This window comes from Polypterus senegalus, chromosome 4 (genome assembly GCF_016835505.1).
Source record: "Polypterus senegalus isolate Bchr_013 chromosome 4, ASM1683550v1, whole genome shotgun sequence".
Taxonomy (NCBI): Eukaryota; Metazoa; Chordata; class Cladistia; order Polypteriformes; family Polypteridae; genus Polypterus; species Polypterus senegalus.
The window spans coordinates 253,820,460-253,836,543 of record NC_053157.1 but is presented as its reverse complement, the minus strand read 5'-3'; the positions used below and the strand labels follow the sequence as shown (position 1 = coordinate 253,836,543).

Sequence of the window (16,084 nt, the reverse complement as noted above, 5' to 3'; positions counted from 1 at the left end):
TAAAATGACAAATTTATGCACCTGCCTGATTTTATTTAAACAATTATTGCACACTTTCTGTAAATCCAATAAACTTCATTTCACTTCTCAAATATCACTGTGTGTGTCTCCTATATGATAGATTTAACTGACATTTGTTATCGTAACAACCAACGATTTAGACAGGAAAATAATGAAGATTAACAAGGCTGCCCAAACTTTTGTATCCCACTGTAGTAAGACAGCGTCTACAGGCTGTTAAATTTGCAAAAGGAGGCTCAGCTAAGTATTGACATCATATCTCTGTTGGGGGGCCCACATTTATGCGCTTGTCTAATTTTGTTATGATGCATATTTCATATTTTCTGTTAATTCAATAAACTTAATGTCACTGCTGTAATCCTACTGTGTCCATAAGGCATGTCACTTATTAAACATATTGCTACTTTGAAAGCTCAGCCAATGAGAAACACAAATCCAAAGAAATAAGAGGGTTTCCCAAACTTTTTCATATGAAAAAATACTGACAGAAATACTGATGTGAATTACACTTTAGCAGACCCCCTGTGACAGGTCACCTCTTCTCTCACCTTGTGGTCTTCACTTTATTAGCTCCTGTCTCACATTAACTGTTCACCCTCAGTGTCTCCTGAGATGTTCTCTCTGTGAGCTCTCAGCTTTCTCTTTAAATCTCCTCCTCCTCCTCCTCCTCACTGACCACAAACTTTCAGTTTCGTTTCCTCACAAGTCACTTCCTTGTTTTTCTGACTGATTCTCTCTGCCTGCCTCTCCTCAGACTGACGATGGCTGAGGCCCAGATGTTTGTATCACAGGATAAGTTCACTTGCTCGGTGTGTCTGGACGCCCTGACTGACCCCGTCTCCATCCCCTGTGGTCATAATTTCTGTCTGAAGTGCCTCACAGACTGCTGGGATCAGAGCCAAGAGTGCAGCTGTCCTCAGTGCAGACACACCTTCACCACAAGGCCTGAGCTGAACAGAAACACTCTGCTGAATGAAGTCATCAAGAAGTTAAAGAAGACAACAATCAGTCCTCCTTCATCTCAGAATTATGCCGGCCCTGGAGACGTGGAGTGTGACGTCTGCACTGGGAAGAAGTTCACAGCCGTGAAGTCCTGTCTCACCTGCATGGCCTCTTTCTGTCCGAGTCACCTGCAGCCTCACTATGAAGGAGCGGCCTGGAAGGGACACAAGCTGGTTGATCCTGATGGATATCTGAAGGAGAAACTCTGTGAGAAACATCAGAAAAGTCTGGAGATGTTTTGCAGAACTGATGATTCCTGTATCTGCACGATGTGTGCGGTGACTGGACATAAAAATCATGAAATGGCTGTGCTGGAGACAGAAAGAGAAGAAAAACAGGTGAGTGGAGTTTAGTGTTTAATAGAAAATAACTAAGTAACAGGAGTTAAGGTGTTTGTAAATAGGGATGGATGGAGACATCTGTCCATCTGTCTTATAACCTGACTTTTCAAGTAGAGGATAGTCCTGAGCTGGAGGATATCCTGCTGACATGGAGCGTAAGGCTGGGACACTCAGTATTATCCATGGACCACAGATGGTGCTCTCATTAGGCCGAGCTCAGTCTCTTTGTAGTCTAATTAGATTTTTCTTTAGAGTATCTGAGTCAGTGGTGGGCAAACTAAAGCCGGCAGACCGGAACGTATCTGTAACACGGGTGCGAGTGGCCCATGGACTGTTTGTAGAAATATCTAATACTCTGACCCTGATGAGGTGTTCTTAACAAGAGGATGATGTAGTTGGCTTGTTTAGGTGTAGACGGTCACCATACAGTGTCATCCAAAGTATACTTCAGTACTCCAAGGCTTCACAACATGAATAAAATCAATCTGTAGTGCTGTCACATATGGGATACGTGTGTTTAGAGAAAGAGAGTAAGCAGTGGTGGAGGGCCTACTCACACAGATAAATGAGGAAAAATCTACTCGGTAAAAAATGAAGTACCTCTTTGACCTTTCTATGTAAGTAAAACTAAGAATTACTTGCCTGAAAATACGCTGAAAGTATTAAAGTTAAAGTCCGTGTCGAAGTTGCTCTCTGATTCAGCAGTGCAATATGGCGTCAGGGCTGCCTACTCGATGTATGTTGTGTTAATATAAAATTAGTGCAGGTTGTGCTGTTTTAATTAAGAACGATGCCAATTGTGCTTGTGACAAAGCCGGATGAAGACCACCATGAGCCCCAGGGTATCCCAATTCAACTGGTGCCTCCCCCTCATCACATGCATTTGAGGGTTACTTGTGTTCTCTTCTGTGTATTGTGTTGTATTGACTCGTTTTATTTTGACACCCACAGCACACTCAGCCTACCTGATAAGGGGTCTCTCTGAACTGCCCTTCCTGACCTTTCTTCCATTTTTTCCTACTTGGGTTTTTTAAGGAGTTTTTCCTCATCGTCTTAGAGAGTCAAGGCTGGGGGTCTGTCAAGAGGCAGGCCTGTTAAAGCCCATTGCGGCCCTTCTTGTGCAATAAATAAATTGTATTGTGTTGTGAACATCACATACGTCAACCATAAACCAGGCACGGGGATTGAAGTAGAAAAACAAATCCCAAACATTATATCGGATCACGTTGACTTTCTTTTTTGTGTTCATTACAGGGTCAGCACCCAAATAAATTTAGCAGGTGGGGCACTGGACTTTCACGGGGGTTTATGTGTTATTACAATTAAATAAAATATTTTCAATTTACGCCTGACAGTGCATAAGTTAGAACTTCATTTTTCTGTGTGGCTTTTTACAGAAGCTTTTTAAATAAAGAATTATATAAATAGATAAATAAATATATAAAAACACACAAACTATGCTCTGAACATGCACCAGAATGGAAGTTTAAAAAGAAACAACATTTATTTTTATAGCACATTTTCATACAAACAATGTCGCTCAAAGTGCTTTACAGGATGAAGAAAAGAGAAATAAAAGACAAAATATATAAGAAATAAAATTAGGCAAAAAAAAAACTCCAGACGGCTGTAAAAAAATCTTCAGGGGGTCCGAGGCCATGAGACCACCCAGTCCCTCTAGGCATTCTACCTCACAATCAGTCCTCATGGCATTCAGGGTACAAGAAAGAAAACTTCTTACTTGGCATTTCCAGTCCCAGTGAGGCGCTAGGTAGACATATTGCTGTTGGTATAAAGGAGCCCCAGTCGTGTTCCTCAGGGTTAGGGTGTCAAGCCACAGAGATGAGTGTACCTTTGTCACACAAGATGATAAAATAAGTGACACCAGAAACACACACACTGAACACAAACACAGCCCTGAGCAGCAGGAGATCTTAACTCTTACACCACCCGAACCGGCTATAGTCGTGTCTCAGTGCAATTTGCCAGCACGCCAGAGCTGATCAGTCCGTGCCGTACGTTCGTTGAGCAGCCAGTTTGTGCCCACTGGCGCCCCCTGCAGCCTCACAGTCTCTGGGATTGAGCCGCTGCACTAGACTGGCCTGCCAGCATCAGCGCTTACCTCTGTGTGTTTGTGTTCAGCCCGTTCAAGTGCAGTTGACTCTGTGATTTACTGAATCTCATCAATGGCGTCAGTTGCTCCTTGTACAGATCATAACATGTTGTTGCAGTAGTTTTCTAAATAGTTTTTACAGTTTATTGGCTGAGTGTGAAATGATCAGTTTTGTACTAATTGTGATGCTCTTTGTATGAAAAAAAATACGTGTTCCATTAAAATTTCACCTTTTCTTTGTGAATTCTGACATTTAATTAAAAAGTGCAGCAGAAAAGTATTTGGCATCCAGGGGTGTATTAACCCCCAAGTATGTGGCAGTTTATCCATCCATCCAACTATTACCCAACCTGCTATATCCTAACTACAGGGTCACAGGGGTCTTATGCAGCTAATACAGGACGCAAGGCAGGAAACAAACTCAATGCAGAACATGTAAACTCCACGCAGGGAGGACCCACAAAGTGAACCCAGGTCTCCTAACTGCGAGGCAGCAGCACTACCACTGCACCACTGTGGCGCCCGTGGCAGTTTTAGAGTTTAAATAAAACAAAACATAAATATGTCAAAAACAGTTCAACTTACCGCTGCATGCCAATTTAATAAGCTCTTAATACTTAATCAATTTTAAAGTCAACTCCACCAGGCTGCTGCCTGACATCACTTAGTGAACAGACAGGTGATGTTCAACCACTGAACTTACCTTTTGAAGAGCTGAACCTGAAGAGTCCATAAACTGAACTTCAGCTGACGTAAGGTAAGTCATCGCCTCACAATCTCTCTTTAGTTTTACTTTTCATTACACCACAGGGCTCTCACTTTGAATGACCGTCCATTTTCTCTTTTTGAGCATTCAAACTCATCAACTGTCTCATTAAACTAACTTATGAGATGTCTGCTCTGATCCAGCTCTACCCGCTCACGATTTTTTTATTGGACAGGTTTATAACTGTGAGGATTGATGGGTGACAGTGGCAGACAGCGCGTTGTTGTAAGTGTCTGTACTGTCGGTAAAAACTTGAAGTTTTGTGTTTCTAGCAAATGCAAAGGCCCCTTTGTGAGCATCTGAGTCCCCCAGTAGACCCAGTCACATATAGACATATTAGTTTAACATTCTGTTTAGATCAGAGTCAACTTTATTGTCATGTCAATGCAGTTTAGCATCTCACCAGGAAGTGCCAACAGTAGACTGAGGTGCAATAGGCAGTGGCTGCAAGTAGTTCATGAAACAGTAAGGTGCAATAAGGCAACATACAAATGAGAATATCTGTCTTCTTATATAATACGCTAACGTTGCTGTCCGTTTGTCTGTCCAGGATTTTAACTCTTTGAGGGCTGAATATTTTTTCCAAAAAACGGTTTCTGAAAAGCAATGGTTGCACACAGAAATCAACAAAAAACATCTGGTGCTGCATGCTGTGGCTGCCAGTTTGCCAAGAATGTGCAGCAGGCTTTCTGCCAGGCTGTCTTCACATGGCTGGGGCAGCACCGGCAGCGATCATGGGCGCAGTTCATTGCAATGTGGTTTCTACCTCTTATCATTGTTAAGTGGCAGTCCTACCTGGTGAACATTGTCAGTGCCACGAGCAACTGAGGACAAATCAGCTGAATCTGACACCTCACATTCGTTTTCGATCACTTGTATAAAAATCGGAGTCCAACAAGTCAAAGTCCAATTCAGAGATAATAAGTAAAATGTCGTCTGCAGAGTATTTTGCTTTAGGCATCCGCTTTGATCTCTTGCCAGATGTCAGTCTCATTTTTGCCGTTGTCTGTGCCTTGCTACTCACAAGAGTGCAAGAAATCTCAGTCAAACCAATGAATCTAACTTTCCTTCAGGCAATGAGAGTCCAACTAAAACATAACAGTTGGTTTTTTCACAATTTACAGTTCATTACCATCGTCAACTCCTCCTTTTGACAAAAGTTAAATTAGCTCTCAAACCATCTGACCTATTGACCTGAAATCTGGTACACATCTACTACGTGACGTCTACTATCTGCTTTCTGGGTGATGATTGACCTCCAAGGTTAATCCTCTTTTTATTTTTATTTTATTGTATTGTAGAATCAACTCTCAGCAGCAGGGTGGTGCATGCGTATGGGCGCTGTTCTCATTCCCTACCAGCTTCGCCATCACTTCCTCTACCTCTACATATCATAAATCATTCTTGAGGCAGATTGAAGACTTAAGTCCCAGCTTAAGTGAAAAATTTAAGAAAAACTTTCAAAGTAATTGCAACACAAACACAGACTTAATCAGTTTTATTGTGAAAAGATGCCAACAGAAGAAGAGAAGAAGTGGGCCGCTAGGGTGGAGAGAAGAAGAGCTGCTGAGGAAGGAGCCAACGCATCAACCTCTGACAAATGAATGATAAACGTACAGAGAAAGAGGAGGAAGACTAGGAATGATCAAGTCAAGTGGACTCACTGCACGTTATCGTTATATCAGTGATCAGTCATTACTGGTCTCTATGATATTTGAATTTACAGGTAGTAGTAAATGCAAGGAAGAGTATATAGATGTGAATACTGATCAGTAGTACAGACACATGGCGTGAATAAATATAGATATATGAAATATTTTTATACACAGAATAGATATATACTGTATATAAACAGGTGTCGTCAGAAGTTATTGATATTTAAAAAGGTCAGCTATTGAGTGTTAAGGTCTGAGAGCTCAGAATGGTGATGGTGTTATGAATGTTACCATTATAGAGCCTGCTGGTGTGAGATTGAAGGCTCCTGTAGCATCTCCATGATGGGATGGGGGGTTTGAGTCATCCTTGATGATGCTGTGAGCCCATTGCAGACACCATGTATGCTGTAGGTCAGCAATACTTGGTAGCAGGATGCTAATGATGCTCTGGGCAGTTTTCACCACCTGTTGCAGGGCCTTCCTGTCAGCTACCTGGCAGTCGCCATACCACACCGTAATGCCAATGTGCTCTCAACAGTGCAGCGGTAAAAGTTCAACAGAGTCTGAGGAGACAGGCGGGCTTTCTTTGGCCTCCTCAGAAAGTAAAGTTGTTGTTTCAGATTTTTACAACAACAACAACACCATTTATTTCTATAACACATTTTCATACAAACAGTAGCTCAAAGTGCATTACATAGTAAAGAATAGAAAAATAAAAGACACAATAAGAAAACAAAATAAATCAACATTAATTAACATCGAATAAGAGTAAGGTTCAATGGCCAGGGGGGACAGAAAAACAAAAAACTCCAGACGGCTGGAGAAAAAATAAAATCTGTAGGGATTCCAGACCATGAGACCACCGGCCCAGTCCCTCTGTACATTCTACCTAACATAAATGAAACAGTCCTCTTTGGATTTAGGGTTCTCACGGAAGGGCTTGATGATGATGATGGTCACGTAGACTTCTGCCTTTTAATCCATCCATCATTGTTGGAGCATCATGAAGCTTTGAGTAGGTGGAGGTGGCGCAGGAAAAAGAAACAGAAGAGAGAGTAGGGGTCAGTATGGATTTTAGATCCACCATGAATAGTTATTATAAGGAAATTGAACATACAGAGTATCAGGATTAAGTTAAAGTGAAGTTATGAGAAGGCCATGTTAAAGTAATGTGTTTTCAGCAGTGTTTTAAAGTGCTCTACTGTATCAGCCTGGTGAATTCTATTGGCAGGCTATTCCAGATTTGAGGTGCATAACAGCAGAAGGCCGCCTCACCACTTCTTTTAAGTTTTGTTCTTGGAATTCTAAGGAGACACTCATTTGAGGATCTGAGGTTACGATTTGGAATATAAGGTGTCAGACATTCTGATATATAAGATGGAGCGAGATTATTTAAGGCTTTATAAACCATAAGCAGAATTTTAAAGTCAATCCTGAATGACACAGGTAACCAGTGTAGTGACATTAAAACTGGAGAGATGTGTTCGGATTTTCTTTTCCCAGTTAGGATTCTAGCAGCTGCATTCTGCACTAGTTGCAAACGATTTATATCTTTTGGGTAGTCCTGAGAGGAGTGCGTTACAGTAATCTAGTCGACTGAAAACAAACGCGTGAACTAATTTCTCAGCATCTTTCAGTGATATAAGAGGTCTAACTTTACTTATGTTTCTTAAGTGAAAAATGCTGTCCTAATGATCTGATTAATATGTGATTTAAAATTCAGATTACAGTCAACAATCACCCCTAAGCTTTTTACCTCCGTCTTGACTTTTAATCCTAATGTATCCAGTTTATTTCTAATAGCCTCATTGTATCCATTATTGCTGATCACTAAAATTTCAGTTTTCTCTTTATTTAACTTGAGAAAGTTACTATTCATCCATTCTGAGATACAAGTCAGACATTGTGTTAGTGAATCAATAGAATCAGGGTCATCAGGTGCTATTGATAAGTACAGCTGTGTGTCATCAGCATAGCTGTGGTAGCTCACGTTGTGCCCTGAGATAATCTGACCTAACGGAGGCATGTAGATTGAGAAGAGCAGCGGACCCAGGATAGAGCCTTGTGGAACACCATATCAGATATCATGTGTCTTTGAGTTGTAATTACCACAACTAACAAAAAATTTTCTCCCTGTCAGGTAGGATTCAAACCAATTTAAGACCCTGCCAGAGAGGCCCACCCATTGACTAAGGCGATTTCTAAGAATATTGTGATCAATGGTGTCAAATGCAGCACTCAGATCTAAGAGGATGAGAACAGATAAATGGCCTCTGTCTGCATTTACCTGCAAGTCATTTACTACTTTAACGAGTGCAGTTTCTGTGCTGTGATTTGTTCTAAAACCCGACTGAAATTTATCAAGAATAGCAGGTTTATTGAGGTGGTCATTTAACTGCATAATGGCTGCCTTCTCCAGAACTTTACTTAAGAAAGGCAGGTTAGAGATGGGTCTAAAATTTTCAAGAGCAGAGGGGTCGAGATTATGTTTCTTAAGAAGGTGTTTAACTACAGCAGTCTTAAGACAGTCTGGGAAGACCCCCGTATCTAGTGACGAATTTACTATGTCAAGAATATTATCAATTAGCACGCCTGATACTTCTTTGAAAAACCTTGTTGGTATCGGGTCAAGGACGCAGGTGGAGGGTTTTAATTGAGATATTTTTTGTAAATCAGGTAAATCTATCCTAGTGAAAGAGTTTAATTTGTTTATAACAGGATGCTGGGGTTTAGGAGGATCCTTAGTGTTGGGGAGATATACTATGTTATTTCTAATATCATTAATTTTTTGATTGAAAAATACAGCGACAGCCTCACAGGTTTTACTGGAAGAACTTAGGAGGCATTCCTTTGAGTTACCTGGTTTAGTAGGCGATCAATTGTAGAAAATAAGACTCTGGGATTACTAGCATTGTTATTTATAATAATATTTCGTGGTGGATAGTAAGTTTAGTCTTCCTCCATTGACGCTCAGCTCTATGACACGTTTTCTTTAAATCAGACACTCTTTGGGTCTTCCATGGTATAACAATGCTAGAAGATTTTTTAACTGTCTTTTCAGGTGTGACTATGTCAACAGCAGCTCTCAGTTTAGTATTAAATCTTTCCACCTTACTATTTACATTATCCTCGCTATTATAGTTGGCACTATAAACGGACTGATTGCTTAAAATGTTTGTAAGTTTTAAAGCTGCTGCCGAGTCAAAGAAGCGTTTTTTAACAATATGCTTCTCATGAGTGTTTTTTATCATTATTTCTATATTAAAAAGTAGAAGAAAATGGTCTGATAGACGAATATCAATGATCTGTTTTATATCAACTTTCAGTCCTTTAGTAATCACTAAGTCTAATGTATGACCTGCTTTATGTGTAGGCTGATTTACGAGTTGTCTCAAATCAAAAGAATTCAGGAGGTTCATAAATTCTTTTACTTTTAGATCACACTGATTATCTATATGAAAATTAAAGTCGCCAACTATTAGGAGTGTGTCATAGTTAGTAATTAAAATTGACATTAAGTCAGAGAATTCCTCAAAAAATGACGCGTTATATTTAGGAGGTCTATACACGGATAGTATTAGAACTTGAGAATCTCCATGAATAACAACGGCGAGATACTCAAAGGACTTGAACTTACCAAAACTGACATCTTTACATTTTAATCGACTCAAGTAAATGTTAGCCAATCCGCCCCCCCTTTTTCCCTGGCGGTCTGCACGAGTAAAACTGTAATCCGGAGGCGCAGATTCGATTAAAACAGCCGCGCCGTCTGAGCTAAGCCACGTTTCACTTAATGCAATAAAATCTATTTTTTTATCACTAATAAGATCGTTGATAAAAAACGTTTTGTTAGTTAAAGCTCTAACATTTAATAGTGCCATATTTAATGTTTCGAGGTGCAGAGATGAATACTATGCGTTATTGATATTTGGAATAGGAACTAAATTATTTTTATTAGCGCTCTGTGTGTATTTTTTGTTTAATCTGTGATCTGTTTTTATAGTTTTAATACATTGTTCCTCTAAAATAGTGATTTTAATTAGATTTTTGGAGTTTATGCCGTATTTCCTAGGTTTTCTACGTGCATTGAGATTGCTTATTACAGTATTAATGTTGTGCACTTTAACGGAAGACTCTATTAAACATTCATCATGTTCTGGCACAACAGTATTATTTCGGAAGGGGTTAAGAGCAGAGATAGATAGTCAAGAAAAACGAATTACTTTCGATATGTTTTCGGAGAGGACCCGGGCGCCAAACTGTTCGGATGCAGGCCATCACGCTTGAAGAGACGCGGCCTTTCCAAAAAGAGATTCCAATTGTTGATGAAACCGACATCCTTCTTCTTGCAGAAACCCTGTAGCCAGTCGTTCAATCCTAGCAGACGACTGTAGTACTCGTTGGATCGTCTGACGAGAGGTAGTGGACCCGAAACGAAGATCTTTGCCGATGGGGTCCTCTCCTTCATGTCTTTAATCAAAGCTGCGAAGTCAGCCTTGAGGATTTCTGATTGTTGGTCCCTTATATCGTTTACGCCGGCATGAAAAACAACCGTTCCAACTGCCCTGTTCTTGTGCTACTCGTGAATTACCGGTGCACGTCTCATCACATCTCGGACACGAGCACCGGGTAAACAAGAAACAAACAATTTTCCATTAAGGCATGCGATATTAAGGTTTCTAACAATGAAATCACCTACCACTATTACATCAACAGGGGCTGAAGGCGAACTGGGGACACAGAGTGGGTCGAACCGGTTCTGAGATAGGATGCTCGCCTGTGCCGATGGAGGTGCTCTGGCCATGAACCCCCACCTGCATAGCTGAAATCCACCGAGGTCATCAGCGGTGTCGCTCCTACAAGATGCGGTGTTGAGGTCGGCACAACGCGGGGTTGATGTTTCGCCAGTTACAGATGGCGAGGACGGTTTATCCAGCAGCCAGGCCTTCAGATCTCTAAGGTTTCTCGGTCGGGAGTTTCTGAATCTGTTCGTCGATGCCTGGAGTTCTTCAACTACGATTGCAACGCGAGTTACCCCACTGTCGGCCATTTTCTGCTTCGTGCCATGCAGCCACTGCAGCACTCCTGGCCTCAACCTTTAACTGTTTTGGAAGTGTTTATTGTCCAAGAAAGGTCCTCGGAGATTTGGACATCCCAGGAATGTAAAGCTAGAAAGCCAATCCACCTCAGCCCCGTTTACATGGACAGTAGTGTGTCTGCTGCCTTTAGTGTTCCGGTAATCCACAATGAGCTCTTTAGTTTTATTGGGTGAGGTTATTGTCAGCACACCAAGATATCAGGTGCTTAACATCCTCTCCGTAGGCCGACTCGTCATTGTCACTGATCAGTCCTATTACCGTAATGTCGTCTGTGAACTTTATGATGAAACTGGAGCCATATAAAGGGACACAGTCATGGGTGAAGAGGGCTAAACACACAGCCCTGTGGAACATCGATATTCAGGATCAAGTGGAGGATGTCTGGTTGTTTAACCTGACAGACTGGGGTACAGTGACCACTTACAAAGAGAGGTAATGAGGCTGAGGTTGCTGAGTTTAGTTACCAGATTGGAGGGGATGATGGTGTTAAATGGGGAGCTAAAAGGAACAGATAGAATCCTGACATAGGAGTTGTTGTCATCCATGTGTGTCAGGAAAGAGTGACGAGCCAAGGATATGGCATCCTCCGCTGACCTATCGGGATGAAAGGCAAACTGGTAGGGATCTAGTGTGGAAGGTAGACTGGATTTGAGGTGGGCCAGAACCAGTCTCCCAGAGCACTTGGTGATGATAGGGGTGAGTGCAACAGGGCGGTAGTCTTTCAGGATTTAAGGCAGGAAGGGACAACAGCCTGGGCCAAAGACTGACTGAAGATGTCATTGACGACCTCAGGTAGTTGCCCAGTGCAGGCCTTAAGCACTCGCCCAGGTATGGCAGCAGGACCAGCAGCACTGTGTGCATTCACTTTTCACAGTGCAGATTAAACAGTGGAGGTGGTAAGTCTGAACGGCTGGTCGTCTGCCAGAGGGGCAGTTCTGGTTATAAGTGTTTTATTATAAAAGTTGTTTAGATCATCAGAAAGGCAGACATCACTTGATGTTGAAGTTGAATTGACCTTTGTGTATTCTCTGATGGTCTGGATGATTTACCACATATGTCTGGGGTCTGAGTTTCGAAATGATCCTCAATTTGTTGTTTGTATTTCTGTTCGGTTCTCCTGATGTCCTCTTTCAGGTTGACCCTGGATGTGTTGTGGTGGTCAGGGTCACCAGATCTGAATGCTTTGTGCAGGAGTTTAACCTCTCTCTTCATCCAAGGCTTCTGGCTTGTTAACATCTTCACCTGTTTGTGATTTCATTAACGCTTGTATTGATGTACTCTACGACAGGAGAGGTGTACTTCGTTATTTTTCACCACTGAGAGTAAAAATCCCAAAGTGGAAGTTAATTCTGATAAGACCCCCATGTGTCCTCTTGTGTGTCCAAACAGAAACAGCTGGGAGAGACGCTGAGTGAAATCAGGAGGAGACTTGAGAAGAGAGAGAAGAAACTGAAGGAGACGAAGAGGACAGTGGAGCAGATGAAGGTGAGTGGAATATTAAAGAAATAAAACTAGAAGACCTGACAGAACTTCACTGGTGATGACATGTAGGGGCAGGAAAAGGGAGAAGACATTTTGTTATATCCTCCATGACAATTCACAGGCAATGGTGTTTCTTGTTATTTCATTACAGATTCAGTTAAATTAGTGAAACATCAGCTCATTGGTGTAAACCCATGCTGACTGCTCACTGAGACTTCTTTTCTTAACTTGTGGTCCTTAATAATTTCTTTCATTATTGTACCTGTGATACGTTGAAATGTAACTCACTTCATCCTACCCCAAGATTTCAGATATACATTAAGCCTTCTGATCTCCTCAATTTTACCCGAAGTGCAGCGTGACACAAGAGGACCTCCTGAGATGATCACTTTGTCAGTTCTGCTCCTCATCTTTGCTCCTCTTTACTCTTTGAGTTTATCCAGTAGGCCTGGCACACTGACCTTACTTATGTCACTTGTTCAATGGCAAGTAAATAACAATAACAGATGTGTGGCAGGAAAGTAACACACCGTCTGAGTCTCTGGAGCAAACTGTCATCTCAGTTCCCCTACTGTCTGGAGAATAAGGTCATCCTTTATGGTGTCCCATTCCTGCCTAGTATGTCAGAGTTATAAGAGTCACCATACGGCTATGAAAGGTCCTAAAACAGTTGGACATTTCCAGCTTTGGGGCTGATGACCGTGGGCACCTGACACTTACATCAGACTGACCCACCTGTTACTACCCCCAGCTGCTCTCTTGGCCCAGGCCACTTTGGGGTTCACACTAACACCCCAACATCCACAACACCGGAATGAAACATACAAATAAAAGTTATAAGAGCAATGCCAGAGTTAACAGTCACAGTGAAAAATGAATGAATTAGAAATACAGCAACATGGGAAATGAAGACTCACAACCCTGACATTTGGATTAAAGATAGGGGGCAATAAATTAAAAAAAAAAAAATAGTTCCTGAAATTAAATGAAATCAGAACATACTCATGTGTAATATCTCAATCTCTCTCCTTTGACATTGTGATCCGGGGGTCTGGCATTTTGACCAATGGGCTTGATATAGTGTCCAATTGGTCTAAAATCCCACACCAGAACACAACTACCATACACAAGTCTCTGGCCCCTAAGAACTCTTTTCTTTTCCCACATCTATGTTACAGCACAGTGGCTTTTCACCAAAATCTCATCTTCTTCTTCCGTCTTCCTCTTTTTTACTCCTAAGCCCATCTCACAGGAGAGACTGTTTTTAATAACAGACCCAGTGGAACTTCCAGCACATGAGAGAAACACCACACATGCTTTTCTGGATTAAAGTCCTCATGGGATAATAGAGCAGACCCCCCTGTAAATACTTCTAAAGCACCTCAAAAGGCTTATCCTTCAAACTGCATATCCCATCCACCCATGAAGGCACACAATTGGGAGCACTGGCAGAGAGAATCTTACACCCAAGATACTAAATGATCGTATTGCCCCATCTCTCACTACTCATCCATTACTCTAGTCTCCTGTTTGGGTGAGGTACCCGCAAACTATCCTTTACAACTTCAAAATGCTAACAAAACTATCTAATGACCTGTAAGTCTTATTAGGTGACTCAATTCAATGTCTTTCTTCATTCAATCAGATTTCAGTGAAAACAGAGGTAGAAGAAAATGAGAAGAGCTTCACAACTCTGATACGGCGCATTGAGGAAGCCCACAGGAAACTGACTGAGAGGATCAAAGAACAAGAAAAGAGAGAAACGGAGAAGGCTGAAGGAGTCATTGAGCGACTAGAGAAGGAGATTGAGGAGCTGAGGAGGAGAGAAGCTGAGCTGAAAGAACATTCAGAGACCAAGGACCATCTCCACTTCCTACAGGTGAGTGTGACACTTCACATGGAGTCTGATCAGACTGGGGTGTGTGGGACCTGAGAAACTTTAGAGTCAAATTTAAAAGTTCTGAGGAGTTTGTACAACATGACAAGAACGGGCCATTTAGCCAACACAGAATGTCTTTTCCAAGTCCCCTAATATTTTCAAAGGTACAGTACCAAGTCTCATCAAAATGTATGAAATTTATGTTCAGCTAAGTTTATTTTAAAAGATGCCATCTGACAATTGGTGACATAGACTCCCTTTATATTATTAAACACAAGGAAAACTTGGGGGTTGATGGCATGATTGGCACTTCAGCCACTGTAAAAACCTGACACTGTACCAGTGTTGTGCTGAGGTGTCACCCACTGCACTTGGGTTCCAATCCAGGTGGTGGATGTGGCATTGTGCCATCAATGTATGCTCACAAACTATCTGTCTGTCTGTCAGGTCACCTCCTAATGTGTCTATCCTAAAACTCAGAAGAGTCAAATCCAGTCTCGTCTCTCGACCTTCTCTTGTGCTGTCAGGTCATTTCTCTAATATGGAGACCAACACCACACACAATACTCCTGATGTCGACTCACAAGTGTGTTCTTCAGGTTATGGAGATTCTCTTCTCAATTTATACTTCGCAGGCGCTATATAACTCCTCTCCCCTCTAGCCTTCACTACTCTATCTAGTTGAGGATGATGATGAGCACACAAAGGAGCACACATCTTCATCAGAAGTTAGCACTTTCTACTGCAGACCTTCCATTGTGTAATTATACTGAAGAGCTTTCTTGCTACGTGAATAACTGCTAATATTTCTATAAAGAACACAATGTCTTGCTCTCTGTGCCAAGTCAGTTCTTCATCTGTGTGCCCGTTGTACCCTTAGCCCCCTTATCTACAGTCTGATGAGTCACCTGTTATGCAGGAAATGCTTATATAAACTCATGTTGATGACGTGTCCCACTGCACTGAAATACTCTGTCATTACTAACCAATAAATGAATGAACGGTGATCTCGCCATTTAAATCGTCCTGTTTCCAGGGAAACATATAAATAATTGGAAGGAATAAAACAATAGCTGTGGTGGGCGGGCGACCTGCCCGGGGTTTGTTTCCTACCTTGTGCCCTGTGTTGACTGGGATTGGCTCCAGCAGACCCCCGTGTCCCTGTAGTTATGATATAGTGGGTTGGATAATGGATGGATGGAAAACAATAGCAAGGACCTTGGAGCAGTTCGGTCAGTTGGGATGATTTCTGGGAGGTTGCCATGGTGATAGATGGGGTGTCTCTGAGGCTAGGAATCTGCACTGGAAATCGGAAAGGTTGCCGGTTCGAATCCCGTAAATGCCAAAAGGGACTCTGCTCTGTTGGGCCCTTGAGCAAGGCGGCCATTAACCTGCAATTGCTGAGCACTTTGAGGAGTGAGAAAAGAGTTATAGAAATGCAAAGAATTATAGATGGCAACTTACAGTTCAATAAGGAGCACGAAAATGAAAGAAGGAGCAAAAGGAGAAGCAAAGTTGATGGTGCATGAAACAGCGGCGGACCATCTAAGACCAGAGAGAAGATTGTCTCACTCGTGTATTGAGTCCTCTTGCATTTTGGAGGTGGCCACCTCAAAGAATTTCCCAGTATGGCTGTTCCTGAGCTGAGGCAGCACATCAAGTTATGAACGGGACAGTTTGAAGTGTTGAGACTGGCTGAGGTGGACACAGTGTTTTAATTATGGGA

General features: G+C 41.9%; 1 protein-coding gene across 2 annotated transcripts in view; it reads left to right on the top strand.

The window, feature by feature from the left end:
• Positions 1 to 732: 732 nt before the first annotated feature.
• LOC120528504 (E3 ubiquitin/ISG15 ligase TRIM25-like) overlaps positions 733 to 16,084 on the top strand; it is a 45,036-nt gene continuing 29,684 nt past the window's right edge. For both annotated transcript variants that reach the window (XM_039752680.1, XM_039752682.1), the window contains exons 1-3: positions 733 to 1,361; positions 12,387 to 12,482; positions 14,125 to 14,358. In XM_039752680.1, coding sequence (XP_039608614.1) covers positions 783 to 1,361; positions 12,387 to 12,482; positions 14,125 to 14,358 — 909 coding nt within the window. In that variant the 5' untranslated portion in view covers positions 733 to 782. The remainder of the gene's footprint in view (positions 1,362 to 12,386; positions 12,483 to 14,124; positions 14,359 to 16,084) is intronic.